Source organism: Artemia franciscana, chromosome 7 (genome assembly GCF_032884065.1).
Source record: "Artemia franciscana chromosome 7, ASM3288406v1, whole genome shotgun sequence".
NCBI classification, from domain to species: domain Eukaryota; kingdom Metazoa; phylum Arthropoda; class Branchiopoda; order Anostraca; family Artemiidae; genus Artemia; species Artemia franciscana.
Genome location: NC_088869.1, coordinates 18,661,642 through 18,676,509, shown reverse-complemented (window position 1 = coordinate 18,676,509; position 14,868 = coordinate 18,661,642). Strand labels below are relative to the sequence as shown.

The window sequence follows — 14,868 nt, the reverse complement described above, 5'->3', positions numbered from 1 at the left end:
TGGGTAGGTCCTTAAACTCGTAAACAGGAAAAATTTCATAGCCCACTCTGAGGCCATGCTTGAAAAACGTAGATTGCACAAAAGAATCCAAAAACTCGATTTTCACAGACTTAGATAGGCCCAATCTCTTAGCATCTATGATACCGTGTTGGCTTCCGAGTACCGTAATGTCAACGTCGGTAGGAATATTACGTGATATACCAAAAAACCGCTTGGAAACCACTTTTGTTGTAGTACCGGAGATTATGTTCTGGATTGACGAGCAGAAGTCCTCCGTAGCAGACTTGTCCATATTAATATATCACTTGTCATTGATGGGCTTTACGCTACGTACTAATTCATGTCCAGTAATTTGGTCGATAGCAGCTTTTCGCTTAAGAGGGCTAGATAAGGCGTCCGGAACCTTTGAGACGATAACTGTTGCATGCGAATCAAGCCGGCTTGGGTAATTGGGGGAAGTTCAATTCATAATTGTCAAGTTTTGAAGACATTCCCAAAACAACTTGATGGAGCTCATTAAATTTTGAGAATAAAGAGGTGTAGGCAGTGGCAGGGAGACAGGGTACTTCCGTAGGACGCTTTATGACGAATGTCGGAACATCAGTGTCAGTCTCGTCAAGAGATTTTAATAAAGTAATTATGTCGCTGAAATGGCTAACCAATGCATTAGTTCCCTTCCGAATAGGGCAATCTTCATGACCCGGACAAAGCTGCCAAAATAACGTCTTTGCCACCTTGACCGAATTAGAGTCAAAAAACTCCACTCCATGCCTTTTAATCACGTCACCCTCTGCTCCAATTAGCAAATTGCTCTGTACAAAATTCAATACCGGCGAATAAACAAGGACAGGATTATCGTCACTGGTAACAGGCATCACGCTGGTTCAATTTTTTTTCTACAATTCATGCACAAATAGTTCTTTTGATAATCCTCTTATGTAGGTCAAGGTTACACGTCACTTTATCCTTAATCAGTTATTGCGAAACCTTGAATTATAATGAACTAATTCCCATTTGATGAGAGCTTATAGCCGAGTGTTGAAATAGTTCACAATTCTTAAGCTAAAAAAGGCTTACTGAATTAATAAGTTCATAAAATATTCAATTTAATCCTGTTGTGTTCACTTTGAACTCAGATTCAATACTGAAATTTTCGGGAAAATTTTCATCATGACCTCCGACGAAAAAAAAAACTTAGTGTATGTGTTTACGTAATGAAAGTTGATAAATAAAATTGATTATTGAAATAAGAATAAATGATGATCATATGGGTATTTATAAAGGAATAAATATAAAAAATAGTACAATTTGTCTTTTTAAAAAGATATTCTTGTAAGTAAGTCAATTAACTTATAATTTGAAACTGTGATATTCAATAATTTCAACAATAACCATGTTAATGCATAGCTTAGTTTTAGCTAAACAATGATATACAATATTTTTTTCAATTCCTATTTGGTAACAACATGTTAGAGTTACGTTCTTACATAACTTTGCTCATTCAATCACTCTTTGATTTTACCCAGTTTACTTTCAATTAATGCAAGCGTTTGTCTTCTACCACAGAAATCAGGAAACTTGTACTCTCTAGAGCTCCGTGATGATATATCTTTTTGCTCATTTTCCGCTGATTTTTAGGTACTAAGTACTAAAACGGCTTGACGGCTTGGGATCACCATTTTAATTAAAATTTGAGGTTCCGGGCTTTCTGGGTATAGCTGGGAATCAACAGATTGTCCATATTAAAATTTTTACGAGGGAATTTCATCGTCAAATTTGCGGAATTAGTTTACTCTTATTTTTTTAAGTTCAATGTGGCAACAATGGTGAAGCACGTGTGACCAAAATCGTGTTCATAATTAGATAACAACCAAAAAAAATCGTAGAAATTCTCGGTTTTCAGTTATGAACAGACCTAAGATAGGGCCAGGGGCAAAAACTGTCTTCATTTTGATGTTCTTGATACTTTAACGGTTGTATTTTAGTGCAGTAGACTAGTGTAAGCTACGTAAAAGATGAAAAATAAAAAAAATTATTCCAGTATATTTCTTTCCTTTTTTTGTTGTTCTAATATTCAAACAGCTGTAAATTCAATTTGTTTCAAGTCACTCAGTAAAAGATTTGGTCTCGGTGGCTCTTAAGCTGTTGCGATGAAAATTAACGTTCTATAAATGTTGCTATAGTAACTTTTGTGAAGAAATCCCTTTAAAAGATGTTTTTCAGGTTCCATAAGGAAGGATTTAATTAATTTGTTACCTGATTTTTAAATGATCCGTAAAAATTGTTGCGTGTCGTGTGTAGCAGAAATGAACCACATGCTGTGTTAAGTGTATCAGGGATTGGAAGAAGAAATAGAGCGTGACGGAACCCCATCATTTGTGGTGGAACAAGTGAAACTCCGGTGCCCCTCGGATTTGATCAAAGCAGTTAGTTAAGAATATTTTGTCCCTGTATGTATTTACTGTTGAAGTTTTGTTCGTAATAAACAAGTTGTATCCAGAATACTGTTTCAACTTTGTTGTGGCCCAGGTTCAAATTTTATGACAATATACTAATATTTATGATTTAGGGTGGGTGGATTGACGGTAGAGCCAAAGGCTTGTTATGGCTAAAAATTATTTATAACATCAGATTGAGCAAACCTTTAAATATTAGAGAGATATAATATCAAAAAACTCACTTCGACTTTTCAGCAAGAAGAAGAATAAAATAATCCAAAATCATTAGAGAGCGTTTCAGTCGACTAGGTTTATTGAAAACAATATATGTCAGAACTACGGGTCTGCTCCAAGAGTCAAATATCTATTATTAATTATTTGTTATCATTTACATTCTACAATTGTGAATAACAAAAAATTCTGCCACTTCTATTTTCTTATTAATTGTTAAAAGGGGCTAACACTGTAGTTTCTTCCAGCAAATTCAAACATTTGTATTTTACATGAACTGAAAAAGAGGCCAATACTTTAGTCCTTTCTGCACTTACAGTAATCAAAATGGATCAGTTTTTCTTTGATATTGTATTTTGCAAAGAAAATTATAAGGAACGATAAATTATCATTGATCAGTCATGTATCCTATATCATACATTCTTCTAATACCTATATCCTGACGAATCTCTAAGCCCACAATTAGATGTATAGCCAGCTATAGGACCTGATATATCAATCAACCCCAAAAAAGTTATGTATCGTTAGAAAGCTTATAGCTGTTAGAAATATTATATATTGGTTCAAGTCGAGCTGTACCGACATTCACTTCAAGGAAAAAGAAATTCACGAATGATTTTTATTTTTGCTAGTGAATTCTATACATCAAGCAGATTTTCCTTCGGGTCACAAAAAAAGTAGACGAAATAGAGTTTCTCTAATAAAAATTCGTCAATAGATATTGCCCAAATGGTCTAGTGAGATTTTTCTCCTGATAAGAGCCCAGTTGAGTTCTCCCAGTTAAAAAAAAAAATAGCTCTCCAAGTTGAAAAAGGCTTGCAGATATAAAAAGATAAGTCTTCAAAGAAGAAAAGAATATTGGAAGCCACGGTAATGCCAGCAGTCAGGTAGGGCTCTGTAGTATGGACGCTTCTTAAAGCTGGGGAAGGTGTGCTCGATGTTTTCAAGAGGAATTGTTCAAGGATAGTTTTATATAATCGTTTGACTGACTGCATACCAAACAATTGTGTGTATCAAACGACAAAAGAAATGTGCTATGATGAAACAAACAATTTTGTGCATCAAACAACAAACGGAAAGGGCTATGATGAAACAAACAATTTTCTGTACCATACAACGAATGAAAAGGGCTATTATAGTCCAATTCTAGGACTATGATAAAGAAAGATTAAGATGGCTAGGTCGTTTTTACGGATGAAGGATCACAAATTGCCAAAGATGTGCTTTTTGGCCATCCGTTTGGGGATTAAACAATTGTTCATCCCTGAGCAGGATGGAAAGAGGTCGTAAAAAGGAAGGTAGGAGCTTCATATGGAGGAGCAGATATTAAAGATTTGAATAGATAAGGAGCTATTAGACTGAAACATGCCTGCTTAATCGCAGTCATCGTGTTCCTTACGTGAGTTATTAGCAATAACAGTGCTTGTTTGTATACACGGAACTTTTTTACCAAGCCAACCTAGAAAAGTTAAAAACAAGCTTAGTCTTTATTTGATTAAATTCAGTTGTCAAATAAAGACCTTGATTTATTCAGATCTAACCTGAAAATCTTCAAAACTAGGTAGATTGTTTTGTTTTCTCAAACTCTGGTAGCTTATTAACACCAGAGCAGTTATTAACAGTAGAACTTGTTTGTGTAGACAGAACTGTTTTACCGAGCCAACGAGAAAAATTCAACACGAGATCAGTGTTTATATAACTAAACTCATTATTCAGTTAAAGACCTAGATTTACTGGTATCTAACCTTAAATTTGTCATAAGTAGGCAAATTGTTTTGCTATTTTTTCTTAACTTTTTTTCTATCTTTTATGAATCGATAGGACTAAGTTGGCGTGCAGAAAATAGACTAGCTTAAAAAATTGTCCAGAAATATTGCTTGACGTAGTAAAAATTGGTTCTTTTCCTTTTGAACTGATAAAAAATGTAATTTCAGCTAACTTTTTAATTCGTAACTTTCATAATTAACTTCCGGACTTTGCTGGATAGTCCTAAATGGTGTTACTTATTTTATTTCTTTCTCAGATAAAACCAAGAGTTTCCTGCTTAATCAGTTTGAAATTTCTTTGGGTGACTCATTTTTCGGCTGATAATCAGTTTTTCATTATTGAATGATATATCGTCAATTTAAAATCATAGAAACATAAGCACACTTAGTTGGGGTATATTGACAAACATACTTTGACATAATACATACCATTCGTAAGTTAAGGACTAATGCTCCAATTTTTGTGTGACCTGTCTTCAACTAAGTTAAGAAACATTATAGGCTACGACTGTTTTAGCTAGAAATTTTGAATTAGTATCAAAAAGCTATTAAGGGCTGTTAGCATGATCTCTTACTTGTTCTAGAAAGAAATAACGAACTGTAGTAAGGAGCGACCCGGCTCAATAGTAAACGAAACTCTAAATAACGAAATTTTGATGCTAAAATTTACATCAAAAGAATCGGATTTTCATGCTGATTTTAAATATATAAGTTTCATCAAATTTGGTCTTTGTCATCAAAAGTTACGAGCCTGAGAAAATTTGTCTTATTTTAGAAAATAGGGGAAAACACCCCCTAAAAGTCACAGAATCTTAACGAAAATCACACCTCAAGCTCCTATCTAAAAAAATGTGGAATTTCGTATTTTTTGCCAGAAGACAAATCACGGGTGCGTGTTTATTTGTTTTTTTTTTTTTTTTTGTTTTGTTTTTCCCCAGGGGTCATCGTATCGACCAAGTGGTCCTAGAATGTTGTAAGAGGGCTCATTCTAACGGAAATGAAAAGTTCTAGTGCCCTTTTTAAGTGACCAAAAAAATTGAAATAACGTCCATACAGGGTATGCTTAGTAGAACTGAATAAAGAATAATCAAACAAGTTTTTTAAATGCAAGTAAAGAGCAACATTAAAATTCTAAAAGAAGAGAAATTATTCTGTATATAGGAAGGGCTTCCACCCCCTTGACTCCCCCATTCAATTACGTAAAACGTTCAACTAGGGCTTTACTGGAAGCATTTTAGAGTAGATAATATTTAAACAGGTGGTAATTATAAGAGTTTTACTAACTGATTACCTATCAAAATGGTGAAAGCAAATGTTTCATTGTTACAAATGCAAATAAATAAAACCTTCTATTCTCAAGTCATTGACGAAAAAAAAAGAAATTTAATGTTATTATTCTATTAAAGAATTCGGTTTTGAGTCATTGATGTAAAAAAGTAAGATTTTTTGTAAAGAGTAAAGGGTTGAGAGAGCCAAAGGGGAGTGAGAGAGTCGAATTTTAGTCAAATCAATATATATATATATATATATATATATATATATATATATATATATATATATATATCTATCTATATATATAAAAATAAGTTGTCTGTGGATGGATGGATGGATGTGTCAGGTGACGTCACCTGAAAAAACTGGATTAGGTGACGTCAAAACTGAAAAAACTAAAAAAAGGCAAAAACTACAAAAAAAACTAAAAACTAACAAAAAAATAAAAAAGCTAAAAAACTAAAAAAACTATAAAGGTAAAAACCAATAAAAAACTAAAAAAAAAACTGAAAAAACTAAAAAAAGGCAAAAACTACAAAAAAAAACTAAAAACTAATAAAAAAAGTAAAAAAGCTAAAAAACTAAAAAAACTAAAAAAACTAAAAAAAGGTAAAAAACTAAAAAAAATAAAAAATAAAAAAAAAATAAAAAAAAGGAAAAAACTGAAAAATAAGCTAAAATAAAGGTAAAAACCAATAAAAAACTAAAAAAAAAAGGAAAAAACTAATAAATGACGACACTCAAAGAGAAAGCGACCAGGACAAAAGGAATGTTCGATTAGCAATCAACAAAGCACCGGGACACAGGGAGTATAAATGACGACCAGGACATAAGTAAAAAAAAAAAAACTATCTATATATATAAAAATAAGTTGTCTGTGGATCTGTGGATCGTGGATCAGGTGACGTCACCTGAAAAAACTGGATCAGGTGACGTCAAAACTGAAAAAACTAAAAAAAGGCAAAAACTACAAAAAAAACTAAAAACTAATAAAAAAAATAAAAAAGCTAAAAAACTAAAAAAACTAAAAAAAGGCAAAAACTACAAAAAAAACTAAAAACTAATAAAAAAGCTAAAAAACTAAAAAAACTAAAAAAAAGGCAAAAACTACAAAAAAACTAAAAACTAATAAAAAAAATAAAAAAGCTAAAAAACTAAAAAAACTAAAAAAACTAAAAAAAGGTAAAAAACTAAAAAAACTAAAAACTAAAAAAAAACTAAAAAAGGTAAAAACTAAAAGAACTAAAAAAGAAAAAAATAAATGACGACACTCAAAGAGAAAGCGACCAGGACAAAAGGAATGTTCGATTAGCAATCAACAAAGCACCGGGACACAGGGAGTATAAATGACGACCAGGACACAAGTAAAAAAAAAAATTAACAAAACTAAAAAGAAGGTAAAAACTACAAAAAAACTAAAAAGAAAAAAAAACTAAAAACTAATAAAAAAACTAAAAAATCTAAAAATCTAAATAAACTAAAAAAGAAAAAAAAAGGAAAAAAATAAAGGAGAAAAACAAAACTAAAAAACGAATGTATATACAGACCGGTACACCGGGATACAAATGACGACCGGGACACAGGGAATATAAATAACGACCGGGACACAGGGACACAACTACAACGGGGACACCGGGGGAAACAGGGGGATATAAATGACGACCGGGACAAAAAAACTAAAAAGAAATAAAAACTAAAAACTAATAAAAAAAACTAAAAAATCTAAAAATCTAAATAAGCTAAAAAAGAAAAAAAAAGGAAAAAAATAAAGGAGAAAAACAAAACTAAAAAACGAATGTATATACAGACCGGGACACCGGGATACAAATGATGACCGGGACCCGGGACACAGGGAATATAAATGACGACCGGGACACAGGGACACAACTACAACGGGGACACCGGGGGAAACAGGGGGATGTAAATGACGACCGGGACACCGGGACAGGGAATGGTCGATTAGCAATCACCATCAACAAAGCTCAAGGGCAATCATTAGAATCATGAGGTATAGATCTGAATACAGATTGTTTTCCCATGGACCATTATATGTTGCATGTTCAAGAGTCGGTAAACCTGACAATCTATTTATATGCAAAGACAATGGGACAGCAAAGAATGTTGTATATTCGCAAGTTTTACGTAGTTAAAACCATATATATATATATATATATCTATATTCACAGGTGGGACATAGGGACACAACTACAATGGCGCGTAACTATTATGGCGCGTAACGACTTACGCGCGCGGGGGGGCTTGGGGGGGCGCGAAGCGCCCCCACCAACTAGGTGTTGGGGTGGCGCGAAGCGCCACCCCAACAGCTAGTATATATATATATATCTATATATATAAAAATAAGTTGTCTGTGGATGGATGGATGTGTCAGGTGACGTCACCTGAAAAAACTGGATTAGGTGACGTCAAAACTGAAAAAACTAAAAAAAGGCAAAAACTACAAAAAAAACTAAAAACTAATAAAAAAAATAAAAAAGCTAAAAAACTAAAAAAACTATAAAGGTAAAAACCAATAAAAAACTAAAAAAAAAACTGAAAAAACTAAAAAAAGGCAAAAACTACAAAAAAAAACTAAAAACTAATAAAAAAAGTAAAAAAGCTAAAAAACTAAAAAAACTAAAAAAACTAAAAAAAGGTAAAAAACTAAAAAAAATGAAAAATAAAAAAAAACTAAAAAAAAGGAAAAAACTGAAAAATAAGCTAAAATAAAGGTAAAAACCAATAAAAAACTAAAAAAAAAAAGGAAAAAACTAATAAATGACGACACTCAAAGAGAAAGCGACCAGGACAAAAGGAATGTTCGATTAGCAATCAACAAAGCACCGGGACACAGGGAGTATAAATGACGACCAGGACATAAGTAAAAAAAAAAAAACTATCTATATATATAAAAATAAGTTGTCTGTGGATCTGTGGATCGTGGATCAGGTGACGTCACCTGAAAAAACTGGATCAGGTGACGTCAAAACTGAAAAAACTAAAAAAAGGCAAAAACTACAAAAAAAACTAAAAACTAATAAAAAAAATAAAAAAGCTAAAAAACTAAAAAAACTAAAAAAAGGCAAAAACTACAAAAAAAACTAAAAACTAATAAAAAAGCTAAAAAACTAAAAAAACTAAAAAAAAGGCAAAAACTACAAAAAAACTAAAAACTAATAAAAAAAATAAAAAAGCTAAAAAACTAAAAAAACTAAAAAAACTAAAAAAAGGTAAAAAACTAAAAAAACTAAAAACTAAAAAAAAACTAAAAAAGGTAAAAACTAAAAGAACTAAAAAAGAAAAAAATAAATGACGACACTCAAAGAGAAAGCGACCAGGACAAAAGGAATGTTTGATTAGCAATCAACAAAGCACCGGGACACAGGGAGTATAAATGACGACCAGGACACAAGTAAAAAAAAAAATTAACAAAACTAAAAAGAAGGTAAAAACTACAAAAAAACTAAAAAGAAAAAAAAACTAAAAACTAATAAAAAAACTAAAAAATCTAAAAATCTAAATAAACTAAAAAAGAAAAAAAAAGGAAAAAAATAAAGGAGAAAAACAAAACTAAAAAACGAATGTATATACAGACCGGGACACCGGGATACAAATGATGACCGGGACCCGGGACACAGGGAATATAAATGACGACCGGGACACAGGGACACAACTACAACGGGGACACCGGGGGAAACAGGGGGATATAAATGACGACCGGGACAAAAAAACTAAAAAGAAAAAAAAACTAAAAACTAATAAAAAAAATAAAAAAGCTAACGACCGGGACACAGGGACACAACTACAACGGGGACACCGGGGGAAACAGGGGGATATAAATGACGACCGGGACAAAAAAACTAAAAAGAAAAAAAAACTAAAAACTAATAAAAAAAACTAAAAAATCTAAAAATCTAAATAAGCTAAAAAAGAAAAAAAAAGGAAAAAAATAAAGGAGAAAAACAAAACTAAAAAACGAATGTATATACAGACCGGGACACCGGGATACAAATGATGACCGGGACCCGGGACACAGGGAATATAAATGACGACCGGGACACAGGGACACAACTACAACGGGGACACCGGGGGAAACAGGGGGATGTAAATGACGACCGGGACACCGGGACAGGGAATGGTCGATTAGCAATCACCATCAACAAAGCTCAAGGGCAATCATTAGAATCATGAGGTATAGATCTGAATACAGATTGTTTTCCCATGGACCATTATATGTTGCATGTTCAAGAGTCGGTAAACCTGACAATCTATTTATATGCAAAGACAATGGGACAGCAAAGAATGTTGTATATTCGCAAGTTTTACGTAGTTAAAACCATATATATATATCTATCTATATTCACAGGTGGGACATAGGGACACAACTACAATGGCGCGTAACTATTATGGCGCGTAACGACTTACGCGCGCGGGGGGGCTTGGGGGGGGCGCGAAGCGCCCCCACCAACTAGGTGTTGGGGTGGCGCGAAGCGCCACCCCAACAGCTAGTATATATATATATATATATATATATTATGCAGATCTGTCTGCATAACAATGCATCGGAAATGAAAATAGCCATTGAAAAAGAAGTGTTCTTAAATTAAAAAAAAAGCCTTGAGCTGTTAAAACAATTTTCAGAAGTTATGCATATTCAATACACAAATATTAATCCTGTGAAATGCCCCCTCTCCTTTTGCCTCTGTGCAGGTATGCACAAGATTTGACATTTGATACAAAAAGTAGCCATTGAACCACTTCAACAAAGATAATAATAAAAAAGTAATTACTGAATGAAAATGTTGCCAAAACAAGAAGATTTACGTAAAACTAACTGAAGATGCTTCAATTTTTAACGTGTTCTGTTCTTATCTTGACAGGTCTTTCCAGCCTCCTAATTGTATCATATCAATATTGCTTTTACTTTTCATTGACAATATTTCTGCAGTAATATAGAAGTCACCCTCCCCTTGGCATCCATATTAAAGGCTTAGTTTGAATATATAGTTCCAAATGAGAAGAGGCTAGAGGTTACATCCTTTCACCAATTTGATTGGAAGGACCTCTCATAAAATTGGAGATTTTGGCATTATAAATTTCACTCGACCCTCTCAAATGCCCAATGACATTCCACCCTTCCCCAGCAACTGGTTTTCAGCAATATAATGCCACATAAACGTTAGTAATACAGTATGCTAAAAACGTTCTACATGATAGCCATTCATTTTTATATAGATTGTGTACATGCTTAGGGATGACTGTGTCATGATGTGGCAGCAGACTGTCTGAAACTTGGAGGCTAATGATTTTTCTGTACTCTAAGCCAATTGGCTTTTTGTAAAATTTAAACTATCTGTTTCTAGGGCCTTTTTGGGCAACACATCTTGTTCTGCAGCACTAAATGGCAGACATCGGCAGTTTCCTGTGGCTTTGTCTCTTTTTTACTTGATGAGGACACAATAAATTTTAACTTTAGTTCAAATGAGCCCCCATTCGTTGTTTATGACTGCTTTTCTTTTAAGATAGCTTCTAAATAAATGAAACGCCAAATTCCGTGCTTTTGAACAAAGGAGCTTAAAACCGCTGCATTAGGATTAAAGAAAAATCTGAGTATGATTAAAAAATTTTAATCAAAATCGCATCACTTAGGGGTACAATTACAATTCTCCTAAAATAGAATTTTATCAGGCTTACAACACTTTATCGGTAATTTTAAATTTAACGAATGTTTTTTTGTTTGGAATTACCATAAAATGAGATACTTTTTACTTATTTAGTGTTACCATATTTCTGTTTTCTTGAATCTCGGTTACTATAAACGTGTGTCGTCTTGAATTTACAATTTGCCATCACGAAGTGTTTGAAAAGAGGGGAAGAAAGAAGCTAGTTATCCACAAAAAACTTTATCATAGATTTCCATTCCCATGGCTCAACAATACCATTTAAAAATTTGATTTAGTGTCCTTTTGAAATGACTCTAGAAATAAGTTGTCGTGATATTTAAACTTTTAACTAAAGACATAGTGCCTTTGCACATTACGGCAGTGGAGATATCTTTGTTAGTAACAGGTTTTTACTTTCTTTTCAGATTGTACACCAGGAAGAATTTAATTATCATGATTTTGGTTACCTGGATAGCTTGCTTTTGTTCCCTCATTCCAGTGCTAATGGGGAAATGGGGGAAATTTGGCCTCGACATGTCAATTGGAAGCTGCTCCATTTTATTTGATGATAACGGACGTTCTCCAAAGGAAACACTTTTTATAGTAGCTTTTGTTTTACCATGCCTCGCCATAATTGTGTGTTATGCGAGAATATTTTGGATTGTGAGGAAAGCGGCGGCTGCCTCTCGTGCAAGTCAGTCGAAAGCCTCAGTGAGGCACATAGACGAAATGAAAACTTCAAGGCCATTAGAAAGTGTCTCCGGTAGTGACGAAAGTCAACGAGTTAGTGAAAGCACAAAATCTAGTGGTGCTAGTGATAATGATATTATTAAACCTTTATATAGGCCTTCAGTAATTCGTCACCGCCCATTGAATACTGTCCTCCTATTCAAAGATAAACATTCTTCAATTCGTATTGAAGTAGATAAAGGTAGTGAAGCAGTGGAGGCCATGGATGATGAGACATGTGACCAAAGTGGTTCTCATAATAAAATTCATTCCGAGTATCTTTTGTCACCCACCACTCCTCTAAATTATACAACTTCGATGAAACGTCGCGCATCAGATTCAAGCGCACATTTTGAAACTGATAAATTACACCGCGAACTATCTCGGCGAAGTTCCAGCTTAGTTTCAATTAAAGCTGAACCCATTCGCCCTAGAACTGGTTCGCCGGCACTTTCTAATTGTTCTGATAAGAGTAATTTAAGGAACATGAATCTGTTTGGCCAAGGTCCATTGAGGAGACTAAGTGTCATTCGTGTCCCAAACTCTGGACGGTTAAGTTCAAAAGATAAAAGACTGCTACAAATGATCCTTGTGATATTTGTCTCGTTCTTTGTATGTTACATGCCGATAACCATTGTTAAGTTGATGGGGAAGGGTCAAAATATGGTGGAACTGAACATTGTTAGTTATTTATTAATATACATGACAACGTGTATTAATCCTATTGTTTATGTAGTAATGAGTTCGGAATACAGACAAGCTTATAAGAATTTATTGACATCTAATACGGAGGTGCTGCGACGAACAGGCACATTCATGTTTAGCAGGACATCGAACTGGAATTAGATTGTTTGTACTGTTGAACGAATTGTGATGTACCTTAATTTATTTATAATTAAATTTTCTACTGTAAACAAATGACACTGACTCTATTTTCTGTTTTTTTAGTATTTTAAACCAAGCTAGACAAAAATATACAAAAATGATTTTTAACAGATATCCACTATGAAGAGTTCCGTTCTTTCGCATAGCTATATAAATAATAACGCAGAATCTGAAAGATAGTTCCATGAACTAAACACCTGCAAAGTGGTAGTTAAGTTTTTTTTTTTTTTTTTATGAATGACAGCAGAAGTACAGCTGCAATGAATGAAAAATGACAAAAATTATGGGAAAAAATCAGCAATCGTAAAACTTTAAAAAGAAATAATTTGTCGTATTTTCGTCTATAATTGAATGGTGGAAATCTCGTTCGAAATTTTCGACAGTTTCTTTTGTTATAGTAGCTGAATTAAAATTAATATATACAGGTTTTAACAATAGTTTTTTTTACAGGGAGGGGGACTCGCAGGACAAAAAAATTAAGCTGCTCCCTGTATAAAAAAGATATAAATCCTGTGTCGATGAAACTCAGCGTTTCAAGCGAAAAATTTTTCGGTTCACTTTCGGTTCAATTTTCGGTTCAATTTTCGGTAAATTTTACCGAAAATTGTATTGGTGATAAGCTTTTACTTTTAAGATAAGCACAATAAAGTTGTTATTCCTGAACAAAATTTAAGTGATTGTTTTCGTTAGGTAGTTTTTGTTCCAAGACGTATTTTAGTTTCACTTACTAAAGAGTTTGCAGGAGAAATATCGTAAAGTCAAAGTATTATTATTGTAAGCCCCCAGGTAAGGGGGGTTACCTTTGTGAGTTTTAATGGTACTCTTTTTATGCTCCTCAGGCTTTTCTAGAAGGGGCACAAATACTCTCCTGTTTTGGTGCCATATGGCTCTTTGCGATAGAGTTATTAAGGTCAATTTATAAGAAAATATTTTGGTATAAGTATTGAATTTTTAAATGACTTTTCAAATAATTTATTGAAATCTTACAGCACCCCTCTAGTACCAGAGAAAGGAGCTTCTGACACATCAGTATTACACAAGCTAAAATATACTACTGCTACTACTACTACTACTACTACTACTACTACTACTAACTCACTGCAGCACCAAGCCGCCTGAGGCCAACACAGCTACGCACGCTCCTCCTCCAACCTAATCTATATAAAGCTTCCCTCTTTACACCCTCCCAAGAAATTCCCATTTCCTTTAAATCTTTATTATGACATCCTCCCAACCCAGACAAGGACGACCTGCTTTCCGTGTAGCCCCAGACGGTTGGCCAAAAAGGACAATCTTCGGTAATCTGTCATCCTTCATCCGTAGAACATGGCCTAGCCATCTCAACCTTTCTTTCATTATACCCCCAGAAAGCGGGATTGAACCACACTATTCGTACAACCTACTGTTTGAAATACGGTCAGTCAGCCGGGTACCCAGAACAATCCGTTGGCAATTTCTCTGGAAAACATCTAGTAAATTTTCATCTCCTTTTCGGAGTGCCCATGCTTCAGAGCCATATTTGACCACTGTCATCACTGTAGCTTCCAATATTCTAATCTTGGTTTGTAGACTTATCTTTCTATTCTTCCAAACTTTTTTTAACTGTGAAAAAACACCCTGAGCCTTAGCTATTCTACTTTTAACATCTTCACTGCTCCCACCATCTTTAATAATAATACTACCAAGGTAACTGAAGCTCCCAACCTGATCAATCTTTTCGTTACCTAATGACACCTGTTCATCTTCACTTATTCCTAGCCTTAGTGACTTAGTCTTCTTAACATTAATTTTCAAGCCTATTTTAGCACCCTGAACTCGTAAAACCTCTAAAAATTCATTCATTTCAATCACACTTTCATCTAATAAGCTTAAATCATCAGCATAATC

At 33.6% G+C, this 14,868-nt stretch overlaps 1 protein-coding gene across 2 annotated transcripts in view; it reads left to right on the top strand.

Moving 5' to 3' along the window:
• Nucleotides 1-13,017, top strand: part of LOC136028939 (G-protein coupled receptor moody-like) — a 131,066-nt gene extending 118,049 nt beyond the window's left edge. For both annotated transcript variants that reach the window (XM_065706921.1, XM_065706922.1), the window contains exon 2: nt 11,793-13,017. In XM_065706921.1, coding sequence (XP_065562993.1) covers nt 11,821-12,942 — 1,122 coding nt within the window. In that variant the 5' untranslated portion in view covers nt 11,793-11,820 and the 3' untranslated portion in view covers nt 12,943-13,017. The remainder of the gene's footprint in view (nt 1-11,792) is intronic.
• Nucleotides 13,018-14,868: the final 1,851 nt, after the last annotated feature.